The 13,639-nt window shown below is 37.8% G+C and overlaps 1 protein-coding gene and 1 long non-coding RNA gene across 2 annotated transcripts; both read right to left on the bottom strand.

Annotated features, from left to right (window-relative positions):
- Positions 1-404: 404 nt before the first annotated feature.
- Positions 405-9,548, bottom strand: LOC117318647 (cyclin-dependent kinase 11B-like). Its single transcript, XM_033873611.1, is given in 8 exon segments — positions 405-645; positions 647-678; positions 1,828-1,933; positions 3,232-3,353; positions 7,011-7,283; positions 8,029-8,121; positions 8,579-8,776; positions 9,338-9,548. Coding segments are annotated over 8 exon segments (960 nt in total). The 5' UTR covers positions 9,357-9,548; the 3' UTR covers positions 405-528.
- Positions 9,549-10,101: 553 nt separating this feature from the next.
- LOC117318648 lies at positions 10,102-10,907 on the bottom strand. Its single transcript, XR_004530425.1, has 2 exons — positions 10,803-10,907; positions 10,102-10,181 (listed from the first exon to the last, which is right to left on the bottom strand). It is a non-coding gene; the product is annotated as an uncharacterized LOC117318648 (long non-coding RNA).
- Positions 10,908-13,639: the final 2,732 nt, after the last annotated feature.

Raw genomic sequence — 13,639 nt, 5'->3', positions numbered from 1 at the left:
TTGGTGAAGACTATGCTCAGAGATTTTGTTAATGAGTATTTTAAAATGTTTGTTTGCATACAAATCAACCTGAACTGATCAACCATCTAGTTCAAGTCAAAATCTAGTGTGAAACTGTAAAAACGCCTTGTATTATTATACATAATTGTACAATACTTACCTTACACCCTAGTAAAAGTTCGGGCGCTCTGTACCATAACGTGACAACTATTGGTGTGTATTGTTTAAGAGGTGATCCATATTCCCGGGCAAGACCAAAGTCACCGATCTGTAAAAGAAGAAAGAAAACAAACTGTTATTTTTACCTGGTATCTAAAATCCAATCTGTAATGGCTCAAATGATTTTTTGATTAATTAGTTCGAACTCACCAATCATTTGTATAATTTTTATTATGACATTTTGACAAGCAATTTTAGTGATTGTTTTACGACCCATTTATGCACAATTCATCAAATCAGTCTCAACTATTGGTGGTTACCTGGTTACCAGCTCATTAGGTATAAAGGGAGATAATCTTAGAAAACAAACTAGTCTGTGAAATTATGTCTCAATATCTTTAACTTGCCTTTGTGACTGAGAAGAAGATTAGATGTCTTGAGATCCCGATGAATGATCCAGTTGTCATGGAGATGATCAACTCCCACAAAGGAGCTGCTTCAACAGAGTCTTCACCTCACCTGGTATAGAGAAAGTACATCAGGATATCTATCGATAACCTAAAATGTCTATAACTACTATATATTGTTAAGGTTTCTGCTTCGAAGATTGTACATGCTTCTAAACTCCCATCACAATGCCTTATCAATTTCCTGTTGGGGGACAAAAACCACGAGGCAGAACAACATAGTTCTAAACAAAAACCTGACATAACATTATCGTTACGGCAAAATTCTACTATTTCTTGACATTATAACCATCTAAATTACCCTATTTGTTGATAAATTCGACTAAAATTGTCTAAAATTGAAATCATTTGTTGATTGCTTATGGGATGTTGTATGAAATTTGAAATAGATTTATTTTCAAAATCTGCTCAGGGAAATATAGCACAGATTTTCAAAATCTTTTGAGGAAAGTTTATAAAATTCTCACATTAAAATCAACTTAGTCCAGTAAAATATCTACCCAAATGGGGAACTCCAGATTTGCCGAACAGGAACTAGCAGCCAAGAAAATACAATGTATATGTGTTTTAATAGTATCATGTATGATCCGACACATTTTCTACGGCACCAAAGACACAAAGAATTTCTTAATTTTTTTTCTGAAGTCCTGTAAGGTATTTTTTTTGCTGGAATAGGTAGGGACAAAAAACTTCTTGTTTTTCAAAACAAATAGTCAATAAAAAATGTCCAAAATCTCTTTCCTGATTCGAAAGGTTTAGTCAACATTTAGCTGTACATGTATATCAGAGCAGGGTCTTATAGATTAAGTATTCATATATTTCTGAGAACAGAAAATGTCTGTACGACATTAATGACCCCACTGCCATGTGAAAATTGCATAAAATTTGACCAAAAACCATGAAAAAATGAAGTGTTTGAATTGAATCAGTTGACGTTTTTATTTATATAACAAGTGTGACCTTGACCTTGACACCCTAAAACACAAAAATGTCTGAATGATACTCATACTTGACCTTTGTATAAAGATTGACCAAAATCTGTCATAGAATAAAGTTGCTAATTAAGTGTTTAGGTTAAATCAGGACAGGACATGCCAGGACGGGGACATGGGCAACACTATATATATGCCAATCCTGCATCTTCTAAAGGAGGCAAAAATTTAGTATCATGTTTGGCAAGAAAATCTTGTATTAGACTCACCAACAAGGAATGGCTGTTTCATTGTCTCCATCAGACTTTTCAGATCATGTTCTACATAGTCCATGACCAAGTATATTTTGTCAATATTGCTGCCGACTACAATCTCCTGCAAAAACAAAATGCCACATTAAAAATACATATATTCTAATTTATAAAAAATTCTGCAGCAGAATTCTCTGTGACTGCATTCTATATTTATCTATCAGTAAGCCAGTGTCTGGAATTAACCCCATCCAAATTTATTGCAGTGTGGAAACACATACTATTTCATTGCATTCAAAAAAGCATGAATTCTTTGAGTTCAAAGTTTATTTACTTTTTTACACATGTAGTCCCTTGGCTTTTAGAAGAATGATGATATATTTTCAGAAATAAAATAAGCAGTGCAATTTTTTTTTTTGCATTTTACTCCGTTAAGCATACAAACTACATAACGTTGTTGATGACAGCTACCCTACAGACGTAACATGTCAACAACTCTCTCAAATAAATCGGATTATGAATAAATCTCCATGTTGGGATCATCATTTTTACACACACATTACCTGGATTTCTGGTGAGACCTCGTGTATACATATGTATCGTGAGACCTCGTGTATACATATGTATCGTGAGACCTGGTGTACACATATGTATCGTGAGACCTCGTGTACACATATGTATCGTGAGACCTCGTGTACACATATGTATCGTGAGACCTCGTGTACACATGTGTATCGTGAGACCTCGTGTACACATGTGTATCGTGAGACCTCGTGTACACATATGTATCGTGAGACCTCGTGTACACATATGTATCGTGAGACCTCGTGTACACATATGTATCGTGAGACCTCGTGTACACATATGTATCGTGAGACCTCGTGTACACATGTGTATCGTGAGACCTCGTGTACACATGTGTATCGTGAGACCTCGTGTATACATGTGTATCGTGAGACCTCGTGTACACATGTGTATCGTGAGACCTCGTGTATACATGTGTATCGTGAGACCTCGTGTATACATGTGTATCGTGAGACCTCGTGTATACATGTGTATCGTGAGACCTCGTGTATACATATATGTATCGTGAGACCTCGTGTATACATGTGTATCGTGAGACCTCGTGTATACATATGTATCGTGAGACCTCGTGTATACATCTGTATCGTGAGACCTTGTGTATACATATGTATCGTGAGACCTCGTGTATACATATGTATCCATGACAGATTCCTCTGGATTGCTACATCTCTCTACCTTCTGGGACGTCGTGTTTCCACAAGGTTGTGTCCCCTGTATTGATACTACTTAAAGAGTTCACACTTTCTGTATCTTTGCCATGGCTTTATCACAGGATAAATTTATACAAAAAGAAATCATTTTTGGTGTCATATCTTTTTACCGACAGTAACTTCTTACCCTGACAGTAACAATATTCATGTGTTGAGCCTTTAGGAGAGTGTTGATCTCTCGCAGACTAGTGATAGGGAAACCCTCTTTTTCTTTTTCCATCTTAAGTCGCTTCAATGCCACAATTTCATCTGCAACATAAAGTCAATATATTACTACTGCAGTAATATATATCTTCAGCATAATACACAGTTTTTAACTAAGGTACTTTTTCTTGTTTTCTTTTTTGTCTCTTTGGAAATCTTTTAAAACTTTTTTCTTGAAATTGGAAATAAATAATCACAATTTATAAAGGGGATTTGGTAATACTTCAACCTGCTATTTAAACTCCAACACATGAAAAAAGAAAACAAGAGGCCCATGGGGCCTGTATCGCTCACCTGGTTGGATTTGACCAAATGTCAAAATAATGTTCATGTTCAATTTGTTAATACATTATACAACATGGGCCCAATGGGCCCAAATCGCTCACCTGCAATGCAGTGATCTTTTCATATATGGATCCTGCAGTTATTTGAAAGCATGCTACATGACCAATATAATGTCTCTCGGCACTTAAGCTATTCACTAAAAGTCATTTAAAGATTTAAGCAAACTTGATCGACGCGACCTTGAATGTGGGTCAGGGTCATTAATTTGAACAAACTTGGTAGCCCTTCACCCCAGCATGCTACAGACCCAATATCAACTCCCTGGGACTCTTGGTTATTGAGAAGGAGTCGCTTAAAGATTTTAGCCTTTTTGACTCCTGTGACCTTGAATGAAGGGCAAGGTCATTCATTTCAACAAACTTGGCAGCCCTTTACCCCAGCATGCTACAGGCCAAAAATTCGGTCTCTGGGACTCTTGGTTATTGAGAAGAAGTCGTTTAAAGATTTTAGCCTCTTTGACTCCTGTGACCTTGAATGAAGGTCAAGGTCATTCATTTGAACAAACTTGATAGCCCTTTACCTCAGTATTCTACAGACCCAATAACAACTCCCTGGGACTCTTGGTTATTGAGAAGAAGTCATTTAAAGATTTTAGCCTTTTTGACTCCTGTGACCTTGAATGAAGGTCAAGGTCATTCATTTGAACAAACTTGGTAGCCCTTTACCCTAGCATTCTACAGACCCAATATCAACTCCCTGGGACTCTTGGTTATTGAGAAGAAGTCGTTTAAAGATTTTAGCCCTTTTGACTCCTGTGACCTTGAATGAAGGTCAAGGTCATTCATTTGAACAAACTTGGTAGCCCTTCACCCCAGCATGCTACAGGCCAAATATTAGACCCAAGATCAACTCCCTGGGACTCCTGGTTATTGAAAAGAAGTCGTTTAAATATTTTAGCCTTTTTGACTCCTGTGACCTTGAATGAAGGTCAAAGTCATTCATTTGAACAAACTTGGTAGCCCTTCACCCCAGCATGCTACAGACCCAATATCAACTCCCTGGGACTCTTGGTTATTGAGAATAAGTCGTTTAAAGATTTTAGCCTTTTTGACTCCTGTGACCTTGAATGAAGGTCAAGGTCTTTAGCCCAGCATGCTACAGGCTAAATATTAGGTCTCTGGGACTCTTGGTTATTGAGAAGAAGTCGTTTAAAGATTTTACCCTTTTTGACTCCTGTGACCTTGAATGAAGGTCAAGGTCATTCATTTGAACAAACTTGGTAGCCCTTCACCCCAGCATGCTACAGACCCAATATCAACTCCCTGGGACTCTTGGTTATTTAGAAGAAGTTGTTTAAAGATTTTTAAGCATATTTGACCCCTGTGACCTTGAATGATAGTCAAGGTCATTCATTTGAACAAACTTGGTAGCCCTTCACCCCAGCATGCTACAGACCCAATATCAACTCCCTGGGACTCTTGGTTATTTAGAAGAAGTCGTTTAAAGATTTTAGCCTTTTTGACCCCTGTGACCTTGAATGAAGGTCAACTTTATTCATTTGAACAAACTTGGTAGCCCTTCACCCCAGTATGCTACAGGCCCAATATTAGGTCTCTGGGCCTTTTGGTTATTGAGAAGAAGTTGCTTGAATGGAAAAGTTGACGCCGGACGGACGGACGCCGCGCCACGGCATAAGCTCACTTGCCCTTCGGGCAGGTGAGCTAAAAATGTACTCTCTGAAAGACCATATGGATTATTTTTTACAACATAATGGTGTTTAAAGAAACTAAGTCCCTTAGGGTGGGGAAAACCCTTTGGCCTATTTTTACATAAGAATTGTGTTTATCCCTTAATGTCCAGCGTTACTATACATAGTTATGGGAATGAGGGTCACAGTAACCATTTATGCAAAATCTGTTCCCCCATCACCACAGATGTTTCTGACCAAATTGGGTTCAAATCCATTTAAAACTCAAATCTCTATTTCCCCTATTTGGCCCCTCCCTTCAGGCCCCTTGGTGGTCAAGGTCAATATTTATATAAACTCTCTTTCCCCCTTCCCCTAAGAATATTCCAGACCAAATTTGGTTCAAATCCATTAATAACTTTATGAATAATAGCGATTTAAAGGATAAACCCCTATTTCCCTATTTGGCCCCGCCCCTCAGGTCCCTAGGGGTTAAGAGTAAAAATTTACACAAACTATGTTTCCCTTCTACCAAGGATGTTCCTGACCAAATTTGGTTCAAATTCATTCATAACTTTATGACTAGTAGCGATTTAAAGGGGTAACCCTATTTCCCCTATTTGGCCCCGCCCCTCAGGCCCCTGGGGGTTCAGAGTAAAAATTTATACAAACTCTGTTCACCTTCTGCCAAGAATGTTCCTGACCAAATTTGGTTCAAATTCATTAATAACTTTATGACTAGTAGCGATTTAAAGGAGTAACCCTATTTCCCCTATTTGGCCCCGCCTCTCAGGTCCCTAGGGGTTCAGAGTAAAAATTTATACAAACTCTGTTCCCCTTCTGCCAAGGATGTTCCTGACCAAATTTGGTTCAAATTCATTCATAACTTTATGACTAGTAGCGATTTAAAGGAATAACCCTATTTCCCCTATTTGGCCCCGCCCCTCAGGCCCCTGGGGGTTCAGAGTAAAAATTTATACAAACTCTGTTCCCTTTCTGCCAAGGATGTCACTGACCAAATTTAGTTCAAATTCATTCATAACTTTATGACTAGTAGCGATTTAAAGGACTAACCCTATTTCCCCTATTTGGCCCCGCCCCTCAGGTCCCTAGGGGTTCAGAGTAAAAATTTATACAAACTCTGTTCACCTTCTGCCAAGGATGTTCCTGACCAAATTTGGTTCAAATTCATTCATAACTTTATGACAAGTAGCGATTTAAAGGGGTAACCCTATTTCCCCTATTTGGCCCCGCCCCTCAGGCCCCTGGGGGTTCAGAGTAAAACTGTATGCAAACTCTGTTCCCCTTCCCCCAAGGATGTTCCTGACCAAATTTGGTGAAAATCCATTCAACACTTTATGACTAGTAGCGATTTAAAGAAAAAGTTGACGGACAACGGACGCTGGACGCTGCACCATGGCATAAGCTCACCGGCCCTTCGGGCCAGGTGAGCTAAAAAGAGTTTACTCTGCTACATCTATGATTTTATTTTTTTTTATTTCATATTGCTGTAATAAATCTATTATGAAATATTAAAAAAGAAAAATAATTTCATTCATTCCATATAAAAGGGTTACACTTTAAAACTAGATCCACCATATCCTTTTTATCATATTCATGAAGAAAATTATACCTTTGTAAACAAGTTAAATTTATAGAGTATTTCAAACAAACTACTTTTACATCTTTTAATCAATTCGAGACAACATTGTAGTTAACAATCTCAATACCTGTCTTTTTGTCTCTTGCCCTATACACAACACCATAAGTTCCTTCTTCGATGCGATTAAGACAGTGGAACTCTTCAACATTACGACAGCCCTGGATTGCGGGGAGGTATGGCGGGAGGTCCGGTGCCAGCTCCACGGGAGACTGCGGGGGCGTGTCTTGTAGGTACATTCGTTCATCCTGGTGCTGTTCCGACACGTGCGCGGAGGATGCAGCGCTCTCAGGGTCCGACTCTTCATCTTCCTCATCATCATCAAATATTGACCTTAAATTATCTACAACAGATTCAAATGGGATAAACAGAGATTATCAATAAGTCACAATCTAAATGCCTTGACCTGTCCATCAAGTCAGTGGTTAATCTTCTCACCAGCCTCACAATAGAGTAATTTTTGTTCTCTTTTAAGAGTTTTCATCCACTTTCACTAATCTGGTTCCGACTGTTTGAACCTTTTATGCGAAAGCACCCCGGGTGATCATTAACAGTTATTGCAATATCAACAGGACAGTTTTCGTTTATCGTGGCCCAAACAATTGGTTTAGAGAAGTTTGTTTATGAAATAAGCATGGACTTCGTGAATTTTTGTTTTTTTCCAGACAAAGACTTTCAAGGCCTACATTAATACCTGCAGGTCTGTCAAGATGTATTTTTGAAATATTAAATAATATATCTATTACATAATACCTGCAGGTCCGTCAAGATGCATTTCTGAAATATTACATTATATACCTATTACATAATATCTGAAGGTCTGTCGAGATGTATTACTGAAATATTACATAATATGCCTATTACATAATACCTGAAGGTCTGTCGAGACGTATTTCTGAAATATTACATAATATACCTATTACATAATACCTGAAGGTCCGTCGAGATGTATTCCTGAAATATTACATAATACCTGAAGTCTATCAAGATATATACCAGACATATTACATTTAAAAACAGAAGAATCGGTTTGTCCGCATAAATGAACAAGCTCCAGTTATATAAGTCAAGGGACATAACTCACCCACCTTTCATGGGATCCTGATGATGGGAGTCGTCTTCCATGTCACTGTGTTTTTGGTGGCTGTCCTCGCTACCAATGTTGGAGTTACTGCCACTTCCTGAAGGAAAATTCATTGATACCCAGTCAAATCAGAGGGTTTTTCGAGTTACATAAAAAAATTTTATTTTCATTAAAATAAAATTACGATAAAAAACAAAAATACTGAAAATGATCTGGGCCCAGTTGTTCAAAACACAATTAGGCTAACCACAGTTAACAACAATTTAAAAATCCTGATAAAACAATTTCTGTTAAAACCAACTTGACAAAATTTAACAAAACTATACAACACTCATCAGTCGTTGCCTACATGCCTATTTAAAGCGTACACACACTTCGGTTTTGATGTAAAGGAGAGATCAGAGTTTCATGAATCAAGTGATAAACTTACATATTCAACATTCATCATTTATAATTTCCAGAAAAAATTGTGTAACACAATCAACTGACTATGAACTAGATAATTATTCAATTCCACAATTACTTATCATAGCTAAAAACATTCAAACATCTACCTGAATCAGAATCAGATTCGCTGTCCTCCTCCACGACAGATACGTCCGAGTCGCCACTGTGGGCGTCACTGCCTTCAGCAAGCCCCTCGTGGGAGGATGTGACATGGTCCTCTTCCTCCTCTTCATCCTCATCCATATCCTCCACCTCATGTGGATATTCCTCCTCAGGTGTGTGTGGACCACGGGGCCTTGACCGCTCTAAATATAAATCACAGTACTTTCACATCTTAACTGGGAACTTTATAGTACAAAATCATGCATTTATTCAAAGTCAATTTTCAAAGAAATATTGTTAATTTCATGGATGTAGCACAATAGACAGAAAACAAGCATTACACGTAAGTGGAGGAGTCACCTGCTCAGAAAATTGGGTGATTACAAGAATTATTGCATGGAAACAGATTCTATATCTATAGTAAGAAGTACTCTTGACATTTGGACCAGTAAAAAAATTATCATGTGTACACTTGTGGTACAAGAAAACTACATGAAGTTTGAATTTGATTGGTCAAAGAGAACTTGAGTTATCACACGAAAGCAAATTTCTATTTTTCATAACCTTGACCTTTGACTTTCGGACCTGAGAAACAATCTCAAGCAAGCACTTGTGGTAAGGAAAATCTGCATGAGGTTTGAGTTTGACAGGTAATGCATTACACGTTTGTGTACTACATGTACTTACAATTCAATAGAACCTTTTTATTTCATTAAAATCATTAATTCAAGTCTAAATCAGTAAATGTAACCATTCAAATCTACCTGGCTCTGGTGACTTCATACGATGACGAGATTTTTTATCTCTGTGTGGATCACTGGTAAATTGGCGTTCTCGACTTCGACTCCGTACCCTTGACTGTTTTAATGCTTTTTTATCTCTGTGTGGATCACTGGTAAATAAGCGTTCTTGACTTCGACTCCGTACCCTTGACTGTTTTAATGCTTTTTTATCTCTGTGTGGATCACTGGTAAATTGGCGTTCTCGACTTTGACTCCGTACCCTTGACTGTTTTAATGCTTTTTTATCTCTGTGTGGATCACTGGTAAATTGGCATTCTCGACTTCGACTCCGTACCCTCGACTGTTTTAATGCTTTTTTACCCTTCTCCCTTTCACGTCTGAAAAAAACAAAAAACATTTCAAAACTACTTCATTACACTGAGAAATGACCATTTGCCTTCTGAAATGTCTTTGTTTTTGTTTTCATACATGAATACTGTTTTTGTTTTTGTTTATTCATAATCACTTATATTTTTGAGCATGAAAGTGTGTGAAAATTTAATGTAAAGAATGTTTATAATATTTTCGTAAATGTACACAGCGTATGTATGAAATGTGACATAACTTGTCAAAAACGTGAAAAATTTTACTGTAAATATACCGAACATGTATCAAGGACTTCAGATATAATAAGTTTTCAAATGTACAGGTATAGCATTCTAGTTTTCAAAGAAAAATTTCCTCAGATATTAAATATGTACCCTCTGCTCTTGCTTTTTCTCGTTCCTCCTCCTCTCTGTGTTTTCGTCTTTCTAATTCTTTACGCTCCCTTGTTTCTCTTATTCTGTCTCTTTCCTTTTCTCTCTCCAATCTTTCCAACCTTTCTCTGAAAGATTAAATACAAATACTGCAATGATACAAGTGGTGCAGATGGCCTGTATAACTCACCAGGATAGAGGTTTTTATAGCAATATATCCCACCATTAAGGTCAAAAGAAATGTAAAAAAATCTTGATTGGATGGTGCAATATATGGCCCAAGAATTCAAAAACTGTATAATTTTTCAGATTTCAAAAGAGTTTTAAAAACATACTACTCTGAACCATGTCACTAATTCAAATGGATTACTCGGCCACCGCGGCCCCTATGACCTTTTATATTCAAAAATGAACAAAGGTCATGAATTATTGACCAATCAGACTCTCTCTTTTTCGACTGCATTGAGAACATTTAAACCAGTAGAGTGCATTAAAAGGAACTATACATAGTAATCCCCCTATACGTCAGGGCTTCCAGTTGACCCTTGACTTTTAGCAATTTCAGAAGTCAAATCACTATTTCTGAGAAATCTGAAGGATCAAAACATATGTCAAATAGACATGTCCCTTCAAACCCAGGAGTCACACTTAAATCTTGAGAGTCAAAAACATACTCTCATTGGTCTACTGGATGCCCTGCGCAAGAAATTGATTCCAGACAGAAAAAGGTTGAAACTGAAAACACTCACCTCTCTATACGAGATTTTTGCCTCTTCTCTTCCTCCTTGACTCGACGCTCTCGTTCCTTCTCTTTAGATTCGCGATAACTATCCCTTGTATCTCTGACCTCTCCCTCCCTCATATCCTGTTTTCTGGATCTCTGTGGCTCACGGCTGTAACCATGGCCACTACGTGAGGATCCTGTAACAAACATATATTGTTTTCATGTTCTTTAGTAGTACAATATATTAAAACAATGACTTAACAGAAAATCCAGATGTTGATTTCCTCGAAGCTTGATATTTTCATTGGTCAGTTCATGATCGTTTGAAAGGAGAAACTGCCACCAAAGAATTTCTTCTTGGAACAAAAAACAAGAGGCCCAATGGGCCTGTATAGCTCACCTGACTCAACAGCAACGTTGAAGTTGATTGAGGTCTTTTCTACAGATACTATGCCTCTTAACTCTTTATTCAAATATCATAGTAAGCTCGGTTTATTCATATTAATAAATTTTCTAGTCCTTCATTCCAGCAATCAATTGGCATAATATCAGGTCTCGGAGGCTCTTGGCTATCGCAAAATTATTGTTTGCAGATTTAAGCCGATTTCACACCTGTGACCTTGAATGTAGGTCAAGGTCATTTATTTGAACAAAATTGGTAGCCTTTCACCCCAGCATGCTAAAAGCTTAATATTAAGTCCCTGGTCCTTTTGGTTATTAAGGAGAAGTCAATTGAAGATTATAACCTATTTGACCAATGTGACCTTGAATGAAAGTCAAGGTCATTTATTTGAACAAAATTGGTAGCCCTTCACCTAAGCATGCTTCAGGCCTAATATCAAGTCCCTGGGCCTCTTGGTTATTGAGAAGAAGTCGTTTGAACATTAATTATAACCTATTTGACCCATGTGACCTTGAATATAGGTCAAGGTCATTTATTTATTTATATTTCACTCCAGCATACTAAAGGCCTAATATCAAGTGCCTGGGCCTTTTGGTTACTGAAAAGAAGTTGTTTGAATGAAAAAGTTGATGCCAGACGGCCGGATGGATGACGGACGCCGCACCACGGCATAAGCTTATGCCCTTTGGGCAGGTGAGCTTATAAAAACAATCACTCACTATCTTTTTCTCTTGGCTGTCTATCACTCTTATTTTGTGCCTGAGAGTGTCTTTCCTTGTCGCGACGACGATCGTCTTTATGTTTGTGTTTCCGCTCCTTTCGCCCGGCCTGTACCTGGGGTGGTTTGATGTCCAGGCCATCCTCATCATCAATTCTAAATTAACAAAATGTTTCTACTGGTCAGACTCAGTGTTGTGAAAAATATTCTGGACAAGACATATCTTTATTATCTGGAAATTGTTAAGTTTTATATGCCGTTCTTAAAGAATAACAATATCATTGACCATGAAAATCTAAAAGTTTGATCAACTATATCTACATGTACTTTAAGTACAAACAGGGAAAATTCCCCATTATCCAAGAGAAAAAAGTTCTCTCAAGAACCAATTTTGAAATGTCATATTTGTACAGCTGTATGCTGTGCCCAGAAAAAAACTATGCACGGCTTTTTCTCATTGGTTTGGAATGGGGCCTGTTTGCCTCATTTTAGGAATAGCCAGTGAATTGGAAAGATTTTTTTCATGAGTAAACTTTAAATTTGGGGAAATTGGCTTAAATATGAAAATATTTCAATTGGGAATGTGGCCCATTATGGCTTCAGTACTAGCTACTCTTTAAGATTAGATGTGTCTATATACAGTAAAGGGGCTGCCATAGCTTGGTTGGTTAGAGCACCGACCACATAACATCAGGAGAAGATCTGAGGTGTGTGGTTTAATGCTCCCTAACCATGTTGGGTTACTTTGGGTTACTTTGGGTTACTTTGGGTTACTTTGGGTTTTACTTTGGGTTACTTTGGGTTACTTTGGGTTACTTTGTGTTACTTTGGGTTACTTTGGGTTACTTTGTGTTACTTTGGGTTACTTTGGGTTACTTTGGGTTACTTTGGGTTACTTTGTGTTACTTTGGGTTACTTTGGGTTACTTTGTGTTACTTTGGGTTACTTTGGGTTACTTTGGGTTACTTTGTGTTACTTTGGGTTACTTTGTGTTTCTTGGGAATCTGTGTACTAGCTTTAGGCTGAGCTGTCATGGTTGTGTCCTTTGACAAGACACTTTACCCTTATTGTTCTGGATGGCATGCAACAGGTCTCCTGTATGTTATTCAGTGAGTTAGTCACCAACTACTACAAGGAGACCCAATGGTCATCTCCAAATAGCCCTGGCTGGGCCACTTTGCAATCTGATAATTGAGACTATTCAAAACCTCAGCAACATCTAGGCTGATAAGATCAGTATTGAAGAAAGAAAAAAATGTAGAAATCTAATTTGTATTCATAACAACAAGAATCCCATTAGAGCAGTGGTGTTGAAATTAAATCAGGACATGTTTTCAGAATGATGGTGACACAAAATCATTTTATGATCATCGGAGCCATGTTTATGTTGATTCTCATAATATAACAAGACTTATAAAATTTAACCTACTTGTCTTTGCTTGTGTGTACAACATCTTCATCTTCATCATCATCTATAGCTTCCCTTGATTGAAGAGATAACGAAAGCTGACTATCAGGGTCATCGTCCTGTTCTCTGTAGTCAGGGCTGGGGGCCAGTTCACCCTGCTCATAAGGGCTACAGTACTAGTACTGTCTGTACGTCAGCTGTACGAAACGAACACCAATGCTCCCGGCAGTTATCAATATAACACGTTTAATTCCCCGGTCGGGCAATAATACGATCAATCAGCACCCTGATAAAAAAAGTTATCATGTTTGGATCAAATCCCGCAACCCTTTT

Source organism: Pecten maximus, unplaced genomic scaffold, assembly GCF_902652985.1.
Source record: "Pecten maximus unplaced genomic scaffold, xPecMax1.1, whole genome shotgun sequence".
NCBI lineage: Eukaryota > Metazoa > Mollusca > Bivalvia > Pectinida > Pectinidae > Pecten > Pecten maximus.
This window is presented reverse-complemented; position numbering and strand designations above follow the sequence as displayed.